At 44.3% G+C, this 14,071-nt stretch overlaps 1 protein-coding gene across 1 annotated transcript in view; it reads left to right on the top strand.

Moving 5' to 3' along the window:
• Positions 1 to 331: 331 nt before the first annotated feature.
• The window catches only part of LOC129699441 (thrombospondin-2-like), a 66,455-nt gene continuing 52,715 nt past the window's right edge, over positions 332 to 14,071 (top strand). The window contains exons 1-4 of the mRNA XM_055639234.1: positions 332 to 837; positions 1,128 to 1,205; positions 1,323 to 1,876; positions 2,080 to 2,158. Coding sequence (XP_055495209.1) covers positions 1,133 to 1,205; positions 1,323 to 1,876; positions 2,080 to 2,158 — 706 coding nt within the window. The 5' untranslated portion in view covers positions 332 to 837; positions 1,128 to 1,132. The remainder of the gene's footprint in view (positions 838 to 1,127; positions 1,206 to 1,322; positions 1,877 to 2,079; positions 2,159 to 14,071) is intronic.

The raw sequence follows: 14,071 nt of genomic DNA, 5'->3' as shown, positions 1-14,071 counted from the left end.
GGCGGCTGTCTGATGGGTGTAATTTTGATGCACAATTCTGATTTAATATTTGTTGATAAGCCACGGGTGCGCTTTAAACTCGCAACAACTGTAACCTTGCACAAGAGTAAACTTGGAAATCCTTCTGGTTGGGGGTGATTTCTGCATGAAAACTGCCACGAATCCCTACAAATGCAGCCTGTTCTAATATAAAGGGGTTAAGACGTGGTCGGAGGGCGAAGGGTCTCGACCCGAAACGTCACCCGTTCCTCCTCTCCAGAGATGCTGCTTGTCCCGCTGAGTCACTCCCGCATTTTGTGTCTACCTTCGTTCTAATGTAATATGTCCATGAAATGTTGACATTAGCTGGGTGAATGGGCGGGTTTTCCCTTCACCCTTTGGTCCTCTGTACTTTCTCCACGTGGTGAGAGTCTATGAATTCCGCGCAAGCCGTTGCGTTTAGTTATGAATTTGCAATGGTCAGATTGCTGCCCGACCCCTTCACCCGCGGGGGCCGGAGACGGGCTCCTCCTGTCCCGGGGCGACGCGAGAGAGGGTCAGGTCCCACCACCGGACTTGCAAGCGAAAGCAGTTTGCGGGACGAGGCGGGTCGGAGAATGATCTAACTTCTCTGGAGGCATGAATGTACACCACTTCCCCTCGGCTGATTGACGGCGCTGACGGGAGGGTATATAAAGAGCGGAGCCGAGTGAATCCCGGCTACTTTCAGCTGCTGGGCACAGACCCAGTGTGTCAGACAAGCCGGTGAGCCCCTACAAAACACACACGCGCACACACTCCCCGGCTACAGACTTACAAGATCACTTTGCCACATCGAGTACAGACACCAAACACCGGGTGAGACCTTTTTTTAAAAAACAAAATCCTTATAATTTTAATGCATAAAAAAATAACATGCAGTATTTGCAAAGTCTGTTGATATGACTTGAACATTCCCATTTACCATTGCTAAGTTAAAAAAAAACGAGTTTCCTTTGTTGGGACTCTTTGGGTAAATTGTTCACAGACTTTGTAAGTCACCGTGTTTGACGGGCAAAGAGCTGGAGTGTGGGATGGGAAAGTGGGTGGACAGGGTTTTGGTGTCGAGTTTGGGACGCTCTTTCAAAATCTGCTGTCCTCTGTTGTAGGGCTGATGGTGCGGAACGAAGATCTACGATGGCTCCTGCCTCTGATGCTGGTGTTAGGGACCAGGAGTCAGTCTGTCGGTAAGTTAACAAGTTCCAGTCTTTGCATTGTTACACACAATCCATCTCAAGCGTTTGGATTGGGTTTGAAATGGCCGCTGTTGGGTCACTCTATTTCTTTTCTAATTTGCTCCTCAGATGTTCCTCCCGAAGAGGAGGTCACCTTCGATCTGTTTGCGATCAGCAATGTGAATCGGCAAACTGCTGGAGTGAAGTTGTTTCGAGGTCCGGACCGCAACACTCCTGCCTTCAGGTTCAGCAGATTCGACCAGATCCCAGCAGCTTCCAGCGAGAAGCTCCAGGAGATCGTGAGGCTGATGCAGTATCAGGAGGGCTTCATCTTGGTGGCCAGTCTGAGGCAGGACAGGAAGAGCCAAGGGACGCTGCTGGCTATCGAGGGCCCAGGTTACAAACGCCAGCTGGAGATCATCTCCAATGGACTGGCAAACACCCTGGATTTCCAGTACTCCGCGGAGAGGTCCCAGAACCTGGTCTCCTTCCAGGATGTGGACATTGCTGATTCCCAGTGGAAGAATATCACCATCCACGTGAATGGAGAGAATGCATACCTGTATGTGGGCTGTGAGCTTGCTGATAGCTTCATCCTCGATGACCCTTTTTATGAACAGCTGACCTCAGCCAACAGCAAGCTGTACGTGGCCAAAGGACTCACACCAGGCAAGAACTTCAAGGTATGTATTGGGATCTGTTGCATCCAGCAATCAGACTCTTGGAATTCACAACCATCCAGAAATTCTAATTGCCTTCCAGACTAAATGCCTCTATTCTTCAATAATCCCATAAACCTGACTTTGTTAAGATGACATGCTGATTTTGTGAGTGTTTGCCCAGTGCTGACTGTGAGGAATTAATGGTGTTGCTGTCTTGCCCATAGGGTTTCCTGCAGAACGTCCAGTTTATTTTTGGCAGTCCCATGGTGGATATTCTCCAGAGTAAAGGCTGCCTCCAGCCAGGTAAGGTTTAATTCTCAGACCGGCTGTGTTTGGTGAGATGCTTTTAGTTGATTTGTGGTTCCGTTTTGTTCTGTTATGAAATAACACCAGAAAGAACAGATAATCACAGAATTACATGTCACATATTTATCTTTGGTGTCCTTAATGAGCTTTTCTCTATGTGTTAAAGGCTGCATAGACTGTTGTCATGTTGAGTGGAGCTTCCTGGCTTGGTCACACCCACAGAGTTAAGCACTCGTATTATGTAACAACAATATTAAGTCTCAGTCGTGGCTCAACAAGTTGCACTCTTGTGACTTGAAGCAGAATGTTGTGGGTCAACATCCTATAATGGGCACTTGAGTATTAAAGTCTGTGCTGAAGCTCTGGTGTGGAGGCTTGGATGAGATGTTATGAACCCCCTCCCCTGTCTGCTCTCATGTGATCCCAAGAAATTGTTGTGAAAAGTGCAGGGGAGTTCTCCCGGAGTCCTTGCCAATATCAATCTGTTAGCGCCAACACCATTTAAAACGAATGGCTTGTCTGGTCATTATCACATTGCTGTATGCTGGTACTCACTGCATGTACTAGCTGCTACTGTTCTTTGATGCAGAAATACTTAAACAAGTACTTCATTTCTTGTAAAGAGCATTAAGGCATTGTGAATGATGTTACTTAAATGCAAAGATTTTTTCCTAATTCACAAAGAAGGGGATTTGGAGAATACTTTTGTTGTGGGTTATTTTACAAAGTATTGCAAGACCAAAGGAAGGGAAACTGCAGTGTTAAGGTTGGGAAGGATGGATGCCATTGACAGGATTAAGTTGCTTGAGAAGAGAGTCCAATTGTAAGAGGAAATTGATTGATTTCAGAGTTGTTACCTTAATGCAAAAGACTTGCATTTAAGAGACCTGTCATGGGCTGGTTGCTTCAAAAATAAAACATGCTGATTGTTATAAAATATGGTTGCCATTTATATCAGAAGTTGTGAAAGGTACGTCATAATATTAGGGCAGTCTAAAGAGCAGTAGCTGTCAGCAAAATATAATGCATATGTTGTGGAGAACTGCAGCTGTTACAACTGCCGTACAACTTCAGAAACAATTTCTATAGGCACCATGGCCAGACAATGAATCCATTTGGAAAATATTTGAAGTCAAGTATGGCAGGATGATTATTCCTAGAGGGGAAGATAAGAGATAAATTGGCATTTGATTCACTCAGCTCGCACAGAGCTGCATCCAACCCAGATTTATTTTGTCTGTGTCTGACAAATGGCGAGGAGTTCAGTATTTCCATGGGCTTATGAATTGAAGTATTTATTGGAATGAGAGCAAAAAACGGTCAACTTGCTCATAAGACCACTTGCCATCACCAGCTGGAGATCCAGAGCTAATGTTTCAGTCATAAACATTTTCTGCAGAACCTGCCTATCTGTCCATAAATGCTGCTCAAACTGCTGAGTACCTTTGGGTTTTGCTGTGGATTATTAGCATCGACATAACTTGTGCCTTAGTCATTTTTCAGCTGATTTAATGATTCGGTGCACTAGGGGGCAGATGACTCCGTGGGCTCAGCAACATGTTCAGATGCTGGAAGTCTGGAATAAGATGCAGGCAACATCTGCGGGGAGCCTGAGGAAAGGTTAATCTTTCCTGCCTTTTCCTCTGTTTTTCTCTCTCCACCAATACTGTCTGATGCACTTCCGAATGTTTCCAGTTTTTACTGTCTTTATTCCAATAACCATATAACAATTACAGCACGGAAACAGGCCATCTCGGCCCTACAAGTCCGTGCCGAACAACTTTTGTTCCCTTAGTCCCACCTGCTTGCACTCATACCATAACCCTCCATTCCCTTCTCATCCATATGCCTATCCAATTTATTTTTAAATGATACCAACGAACCTGCCTCCACCACTTCCACTGGAAGCTCATTCCACACCGCTACCACTCTCTGAGTAAAGAAGTTCCCCCTAAACTTCTGTCCCTTAATTCTGAAGTCATGTCATCTTGTTTGAATCTTCCCTATTCTCAAAGGGAAAAGCTTGACCACATCAACTCTGTCTATCCCTCTCATAATTTTAAAGACCTCTATCAAGTCCCCCCTTAACCTTCTGCGCTCCTGAGAATAAAGACCTAACTTATTCAACCTCAATCATTATTCAATTTGTAACTTAGTTGTTGAAACCCAGGCAACATTCTAGTAAATCTCCTCTGTACTCTCTCTATTTTGTTGACATTCTTCCTATAATTGGGCAACCAAAATTGTACACCATACTCCAGATTTGGTCTCACCAATGCCTTGTACAATTTTAACATTACATCCCAGCTTCTATACTCAATGCTCTGATTTATAAAGGCTAGCATACCAAAAGCTTTCTTTACCACCCTATCTATATGAGATTCCACCTTCAAGGAACTATGCACAGTTATTCCCAGATCCCTCTGTTCAACTGTATTCTTCAATTCCCTACCATTTACCATGTACGTCCTATTTTGATTTGTCCTGCCAAGGTGTAGCACCTCACATTTATCAGCATTAAACTCCATCTGCCATCTTTCAGCCCATTTTTCCAAATGGCCTAAATCACTCTGTAGACTTTGGAAATCCTCTTCATTGTCCACAACACCCCCCCATCTTGGTATCATCTGCATACTTACTAATCCAATTTACCACACCTTCATCCAGATCATTGATGTACATGACAAACAACAAAGGACCCAACACAGATCCCTGAGGCACTCCACTAGTCACCTGCCTCCAACCCGATAAACAGCCATCCACCATTACCCTCTGGCTTCTCCCATTCAGCCACTGTTGAATCCATCTTGCTATTCCTGCATTTATACCCAACAGTTGAACCTTCTTAATCAACCTTCCATGAAGAATCTTGTCAACGGCCTTACTAAAGTCCATATAGACAACATCCACTGCTTTACCCTCGTCAATTTCCCTAGTAACCTCTTCAAAAAATTCAAGAAGATTAGTCAAACATGACCTTCCAGGCATAAATCCATGTTGACTGTTCCTAATCAGACCCTGTTTATCCAGATGCTTATATATATTATCTCTAAGTATCTTTTCCATTAATTTGCCCACCACTGAAGTCAAACTAACAGGTCTATAATTGCTAGGTTTATTCTTAGAACCCTTTTTAAACAATGGAACAACATGCGCAGTATGCCAATCCTCGGGGACTATTCCCGTTTCTAATGACATTTGAAATATTTCTGTCATAGCCCCGGCTATTTCTACACTAACTTCCCTCAATATCCTAGGGAATATCCTGTCAGGAACTGGAGACTTATCCACTTTTATATTTTTCAAAAGTGTCAGTACTTCTTTTACTTTGAACCTCATAGTATCCATAGCTACTCTACTAGTTTCCCTTACCTCACATAATTCAATATCCTTCTCCTTGGTGAATACCGAAGAAAAAAAAATTGTACAATATCTCCCCCATCTCTTTTGGCTCTGCAGATAGCTGTCCACTCTGTCTCTCCAATGGACCAATTTCATCCCTCGTTATCCTTTGGCTATTAATACAGCTGTAGAAACCCTTTGGATTTACTTTCACATTACTTGCCAAAGCAACCTCATATCTTCTTTTAGCTTTTCTAATTTCTTTCTTAAGATTCTTTTTACATTCCTTATACTCCTCAAGCACCTCATTTACTTCATGCTGCCTATAATTATTGTAGATCTCCCTCTTTTTCCGAACAAGATGTCCAATTTCCCTTGAAAACCAGGGCTCTTTCCAATTTTTACTGTTTCCTTTCAACCGAACAGGAACATAAAGATTCTGTACTCTTAAAATTTCCCCTTTAAATGTCCTCAATTTCTCTTCTACATCTTTCCCATAAAACAAAATGTCCCAGTTCACTCCTTTTAAATCATCTCGCATCTCATCAAAGTTAGCCTTTCTCCAATCAAAAAATCTCAACCCTAGGTCCAGTTCTGACCATCTCCATAATTATATTGAAACTAATGGTATTGTGATCACTGGACCCGAAGTGCTCCCCAACGCATACCTCCGCCACCTGTCCCGTCTCATTTCCTAACAGGAGGTCCAGCACTGCCCCTCCTCTAGTAGGTACCTCTATGTATTGCTGCAAAAAACTATCCTGCACACATTTTACAAACTCCAAACCATCCAGCCCATTTTACAGAATGCGTTTTCCAGTCTATGTGTGGAAAGTTGAAATCTCCCACAATCACTACCTTGTGCTTACTACTAATATCTGCTATCTCCTTACATATTTGCTCTTCCAATTCTCGTTCCCCATTTGGCGGTCTATAATACACCCCTATAAGTGTTGCTACACCCTTTCCCACTTCTCAGTTCCACCCAAATAGCCTCCCTAGACGAGCCCTCTAATCTATCCTGCCAAAGCACTGCTGTAATATCTTCACTGATAAGCAATGCAACACCTCCACCTCTTGCCCCTCCAATTCTATCACGCCTGACGCAACGAAATCCTGGAATATTTAGTTTCCAATCACAGCCCTCCTGCAACCATGTTTCACTGATCGCCACAACATCATACTTCCAGGTGTCTATCCAGACTCTAAGCTCATCTACCTTTCTTACAATGCTCCTAGCATTAAAATATGCACATTTAAGAAACCCCCCGTCTCTTATTCTCTGTTTATTTCCTTTTTTGTCTTTCTCCTCTTGTGTCCGAGTGCTTCCCTTTTATGCTTCCTGCCTCCCATTCTGTCTACTAGCTTTCTCTATTTGAGTCCCCCGCCCCAACCATTCTAGTTTAAAGTCTCCCCAGTAGCCTTTGCAAATTTCCCCGCCAGGATATTGGTCCCCCTCGGGTTCAAGTGCAACCCATCCTTTCTGGACAGGTCCCACCTTCCCCAATAACAAATCCTAATGTAAAGTGGATAGACTTAATCTTAGGAACAGTTAGTTCTCTCATCCCAATGAAGTCCTGTTGCTTAGCTGCATGATTATCTTTTCACAAGCTTTGATCGTGTTTCCTGTCAGGGATTTCCTTCTTTCAATGTTGTGTTACGTCCATGTTTTCCTGGAATGATGTACACAGAAGGCCAATCAGCCAGTTGTACTCTGCAATTTACACCACTCCTCTGCTCTTCATCCACAACTCAAAAATTTATTTTGAAGGAACTAAACTTTTGTTGAGGGTCCCCCCACCAAGAACTGTTCTAGTCTTTTACAGGCACTCATTGGTTCTGTTTGCTGTAAAGTTTGGAGCAAACAGGAACAATGAGTACTTTCAACAGGGTATTAGATAGACATTTGAGAGAGAATAATTTGGGCAACTGCAGTGTAAGGTCAGGAAATGGCTATGATGAGAGCAAACCTCAAGGACACGGCGGGCCAAATGCGTGCCTTCTGTGCTGTAACAATTCTATGATTTTAATTATATTCATTTATCCTCTGGTCTTGGCATTAAGGATGGTCTTCTTTTCATACACTTAAGGATACGTTATAATTGCAGACTTAAACTAACGACTGAAATGTCACATGCAGTATGGAACAAACAGAAACATTCAAAGTCCTTGACTGGTGTAAAGTGCTCTTAATATTCATGGATGGATTTCAAGGGTCTACCAGGAGAACAGGAAACCTAGAAGAGGTTTCAAAGATATAGAAACATAGAAACATAGAAATTAGGTGCAGGAGTAGGCCATTCGGCCCTTCGAGCCTGCACCACCATTCAATATGATCATGGCTGATCATCCAACTCAGTATCCCGTACCTGCCTTCTCTCCATACCCCCCTGATCCCCTTAGCCACAAGGGCCACATCTAACTCCCTCTTAAATATAGCCAATGAAGTGGCCTCAACTACCCTCTGTGGCAGAGAGTTCCAGAGATTCACCACTCTCTGCGTGAAAAAAGTTCTTCTCATCTCGGTTTTAAAGGATTTCCCCTTTATCCTTAAGCTGTGACCCCTTGTCCTGGACTTCCCTAACATCGGGAACAATCTTCCTGCATCTAGCCTGTCCACCCCCTTAAGAATTTTGTAAGTTTCTATAAGATCCCCTCTCAATCTCCTAAATTCTAGAGAGTATAAACCAAGTCTATCCAGTCTTTCTTCATAAGACAGTCCTGACATCCCAGGAATCAGTCTGGTGAACCGTCTCTGCACTCCCTCTATGGCAATAATGTCCTTCCACAGATTTGGAGACCAAAACTGTACGCAATACTCCAGGTGTGGTCTCACCAAGACCCTGTACAACTGCAGTAGAACCTCTCTGCTCCTATACTCAAATCCTTTTGCAATGAAAGCTAACATACCATTCGCTTTCTTTACTGCCTGCTGCACCTGCATGCCTACCTTCAATGACTGGTGTACCATGACACCCAGGTCTCGCTGCATCTCCCCCTTTCCCAATCGGCCCCCATTTAGATAATAGTCTGCTTTCCTGTTTTTGCCACCAAAATGGATAACCTCACATTTATCCACATTATACTGCATCTGCCAAACATTTGCCCACTCACCCAGCCTATCCAAGTCACCCTGCAGTCTCCTAGCATCCTCCTCACAGCTAACACTGCCCCCCAGCTTAGTGTCATCCGCAAACTTGGAGATATTGCCTTCAATTCCCTCATCCAGATCATTAATATATATTGTAAATAGCTGGGGTCCCAGTACTGAGCCTTGGGGTACCCCACTAGTCACTGCCTGCCATTGTGAAAAGGACCCGTTTACTCCTACTCTTTGCTTCCTGTTTGCCAGCCAGTTCTCTATCCACGTCAATACTGAACCCCCAATGCCTTGTGCTTTAAGTTTGTATACTAATCTCTAGAATCACAGCTGAATCCACTAAATGCACAACAAGCTTTGGATAACCTCTTTCCGTCACCTATTCTCCATAACAACTTGAATAGAACGCGGGCTACAGCGAATCAGACAGCTGGCTATAGCCATCAAAATTGCTAGGTACCCGTCCAGACATTGGTCACTCCTCATCCAGAGCACTGGACAAACTCCACCCAGAGCACCAGCTACAACCCATTGAAACTCCCATATACTCCCATCCAGAGATTGCCTGCACCCTATGTAAAGCTTTGACTACAATCCATCCAGAGCTTTGACCAGGATCCATACAGAGAAATGGCTGCACCCCATCCCCAGCTCTGCTACACCTGATTCAGTGAACCTGGGTGCATCCCATCTAGTGGCCCGGCTGCATCCCATCCAGAGGAGCATTGAGGCTCTGAATGTTCTCTTTGTGTTACATTGTGTAACTCTGCCCGAATAAAATATCCTCACAGGTTTCTGATGTCGTCCAGACTGCAGAGAGAAAATAACTTTCGAGGACATTCTGGGCCATATCTTTGCTTCAAATCCTTTCCATGAGTCTCCACGAAGTCCTGAACCAATTCCCTTCATGTCCAAGAGCAAGCCCGACCCTAGATCACACCAGGCTCTATTATGTGGAACTGAACTGTTTCTCACATAGCTTCTACAGAAGGCCATTGAGTCATTCACAATTCACTGAGACTCTCCTTGTTCTGAGGGCGCGTGATCTGAAACCACATCGGAAATGTCAGGCACCTTGGAATTTGTAAGCTCATTGGCTCTCTGTGTTTCCCCAAGTTAGCCAACCCAATCTCTGTCAACTTTTGCCAAGTGTCAGGAGAATTGAACAAGTGGAGAAGATTGTTCTGTTGAATCATTGTAGATCTGATGGACATGCACTTCATTGTGGTGCCAAGGATGATACAATTGTTGCCAGAGAAAGTGGTTGAGCAGGCGCAATAACAATACTTAAGGGACATTTGGACAGGTACATGGAGAGGAAAGTTCTAGAGGGATCTGGTTTAAATACGGGCAAACAGGACTGAAGTTCCTCGCAATCATGGTGAGCATGGATGAGGTGCGCCAAAGCGGTGCGCCCAGCCTCTCCCGACTGATAAGAACTTCACTGTCCACCTTACAGCAGGTTACAATCTCCTTTGGTGATGACTGCACCTCTTCCTCCTGCGCTCTTGTGTGCAGTGGTCGGGTGTTGAGCAGATTGGATGTTGCCCTCTTTATGTGGAATCTCACTCCTCTATCTTTTGGGATTTTGTTCACAGCGACTTCACAAGTGTGTCTGTCTGCAGTTCATACTCATTTATAGTTGCTCTTTCTCTCCCTTTGGAAGACGGTGACATTTATTAGAGTTTATTTTCACTCTGTTCTTTAAGATATATTTTGCGTTGGGCAGTGGTGTTTCTCTGTCCATGTTGATGTCGAGCAGCATGGGCATCACAAGCCAACCTCAGTGAATTTGGGATCTTTCCTACCACGGATCACACTGCAGGGATGTAACTACCACAGGGAGGAGGTGGACTGCTGTTCTTTCAAAGGTGCTGCCTTTCAGACTGTGGCACGGTGTTGCCTCACAGCACCAGAGATCCAGGTTCAATCCTGACCGATCATGTCTGTGTGGAGTTTGCATGTTCCCCATAATCGCATGGAATTACACCTGGTAGGGGTCATTTGCATGCCTAATTAACCTACTAGCAAGTTTTTATGATGTGGGAGGAGATTGGAGCACAGGGGGCGGAACCTACATCGACACTGAAAACATGCAAACTCTGCATAAACAGCAACCAAGGTCAAAATTGACTCTAGGTACTTTGAAGTAGAGCACCAGCTATTAGGACACTGTATCACTTAACCTGGTAGGCTCTAACTTACCTGAGATCAGTGATTTCCTGTAGGTCGAAACAGGGGACTTTGTAGTCTGTAGGTTTCCATTTGTTTTTAAATGAGGAACAATTGCTAAAACTGTTAGAATGTGCCAAAAACAAAAAAAAAACATTCATAAGCTGTGGCCATCTCTCCTCTGGCCAATGTTGAACATCTACCTGGAATTACCTTTGAGAGGCTGGTGTTGAGCTACTTTCCTGAACCACCACAATCATCTTGCATTTTCTCCCAAGGTGCTATTAAGCAGCAATGATGAAAATAATGACACATTTTTAAGTAATGAATATCCGTGACTCATGCTGATGTTGCTGGTGCCAGCGCCTCCACGCTGCCCTTATTATGTAGGTGACAGAGGACAGGACTTTGGGAAGCAGACTCCTGGCCATCACCCGTGTTCTGCCTGAGTGTTATTGCCAGAATTTCATCAGGCACACGAGCAAGAGGAGCAGACACCATGTGTTGCCAACAATTACTCAGTGTTGTTCTCTTTGGATGTTAGCAGTAGTTTGTTTTCAGTTTGTGTCCCAGCTGCGGTATCCCGGGCACAATAGACTCTACAAATTGGACCATGAGCTATGTGGAACTTGAACTAATCTGAACTATTCTATGAACTATTTTGCGAGTGTGGGGGAATAGGACAAGATCCAAGATCCCGTGAAGGAATTCATGCCAGCATGAGACCATGGCGGCTATCATTTTACAGTAGTGCCTGTCCAATGTCCTCTCATTTCGTTGTCTCTGTACTGTACACTGACAATGACAATTAAAATTGAATCTGAATCTCATGTCTATCTGTCTCTCTCTGTCTCTCTCACTGTCTCTCTCTGTCTGTCTCTCTCCCTCTCTCTCCCTCTCCCTCCCTCCTCCTCCCTCTCTCTCGCCCTCTCCTCCCCCCCCCCCCCCCCCCCCCCCCCCCCCCCCCCCCCCCCCCCCCCCTACGGGCTGAACATGATCCATTCTTCTTTAAAGGTTATTAAATTGAAATCGGTCTTATTAAGGGAAGGTGTTGAATAAAACATAGAAACACCGCCATTCATTGTGGTCATGGCAGATCATCCACAATCAGTAACCCGTGCCTGCCTTCTCCCCATATCCCTTGATTCCGCTAGCCCCATAGAGCTCTATCTAACTCTCTTTTAAATTCATACAGTGGCCTCTACTGCCTTCTGTGGCAGAAAATTCCACTAATTCACAATTCTCTGGGTGAAAAAGCTTTTTCTCATCTCAGTTTTAAATGGCCTCCCTTTTATTCTTAGACTGGGGCCCCTGTTTCTGGGCTCCCCAAACATTGGGAAAAGATTTCCTGCATCTAGCTTGTCCAGTCCTTTTATAAACGTCATGTCTATGAAATGGTTCCTGGCTCTACTCTGAAATTCACACCAATTAATTCCCAGCGCCTTTGTTTATGATAGTTATCTCTTATGGAAACCATCTATAGGGCACGGTGGCGCAGCAGTGGAGTTGCTGCCTTACAGCATTGCATCGCTGGAGACCCGAGTTCGATCCCAACTATGGGTGCTGTCTGTTCGGAGTTTGTACGTTCTCCCCGTGACTACGTGGGTTTTCTCTCTGATCTTCGGTTTCCTCCCACACACCAAAGACATACAAGTTTGCAGGTTAATGGGCTTGGTATAAGTGTAAATTGTCCCCAGTGTGTAGGATAGCGTTCTGGATAGACTCGGCTTGTACTGGATAGACTCGGCTTGTACACGTTAGAATTTAAAAGATTGAGGGGGGATCTTATAGAAACTTACAAAATTCTTAAGGGGTTGGACAGGCTAGATGCAGGAAGATTCCCGATGTTGGGGAAGTCCAGAACAAGGGGTCACAGTTTAAGGATAAGAGGAAGGTCTTTTAGGACCGAGATGAGAAAATCATTTTTTACACCGAGAGTGGTGAATCTGTGGAATTCTCTGCCACAGGAAGGCAGTTGAGGCCAGTTCATTGGCTATATTTAAGAGTGAGTTAGATGTGGCCCTTGTGGCTAAAGGGATCAGGGGGTATGGAGAGAAGGCAGGGATGGGATACTGAGTTGGATGATCAGCCATGATCATATTGAATGGTGTTGCAGGCTCGAAGGGCCGAATGGCCTACTCCTGCACCTATTTTCTATGTTTCGAAGTTTCTAATATGCCGGGATCGCTAGTCGGTGCAGACTCAGTGGGTAGAAGGGTCTGTTTCTGCCCTGTATCTCTAAACTAAACTAAACTACTATCCAGCAAAACATCATAAGAGATACCCAGCATGGGAATGGGCCCTTCGGCCCACTGATTCAGGCTGACCATCAAGCATCCATTTTCATTAATTCTGCAAAAATCCCTTTTTATTCTCATTGACTCCTCCCAGGTTCTACCACTCACCCCCACAGTAGCATCAATTTTTAGTGGCCAGTTAACTCCCAGCCTTTACGTCTTTGGAGTGTGAGTAGACCAGTGCAAGATTGGGCTTAGCAAAACACCAAGTACCTTTTACAGATCCATGTGATGACTCATACTTGTACAATACACAGCAACTCTTGACTAGATTCTGGCAACTTCCCTGCAAGAACTCTCTGAATGATGAAGAAAGTACGTCTGGAAACTTATCTTTCAGCCATGCTGAGCGTACAGTACCGTGATGCCAATGCCTGGCTCTCCACATCCACTTCTTTGATTTTATTGCAGCTAAGTAGTGTACACATCAGCCCAAATCAAGTTTTGAGATATCAGAATATTGGACTCAGTCTTTAAATCAACTGAATGATGTTGTAGTGCTGGTAATCTGGATTTAAAAACAGATTAGAGGAAATTTAATTTTGATGTCAAGAAGAGCATCACCTCAAATGCTGACTAATATGGTGATAAGTGGATTATTAGGAGATGATTTTCATTCATGCGCCATTTGGTCCTGATGGTGGCAATGTGTACATTGTCTGGTTGGTTTTACACTTGTCATATCATCTTGTGAAGTGGCCTGACTCGTCTCTGAACTCGTTAACACCCTGGGTTTGAACCCATTGCAATGTTTTGTGAATGTAGGATGATGTCCTCGTATATAATCAACACTTTCTTTCCCGGGTGAAAAGAGTCATTCAACACAGAATGTACCTACCTAAGCTAGTTCCATTTGCCTGCGCTGATCCGCACCCTTCTAAAACCTTCAGATCCATGTACCCGATGTTTGCATCTTTCTTAATGTGAAGAATTATAGACTTGGACAGTGCAGAGACAGGTTCCATGGCTTGCAACAAAGCACACCCATCTGTACAATTC

The sequence above is a fragment of the Leucoraja erinacea genome, chromosome 8, assembly GCF_028641065.1.
Source record: "Leucoraja erinacea ecotype New England chromosome 8, Leri_hhj_1, whole genome shotgun sequence".
NCBI classification, from domain to species: domain Eukaryota; kingdom Metazoa; phylum Chordata; class Chondrichthyes; order Rajiformes; family Rajidae; genus Leucoraja; species Leucoraja erinaceus.
This window is presented reverse-complemented; position numbering and strand designations above follow the sequence as displayed.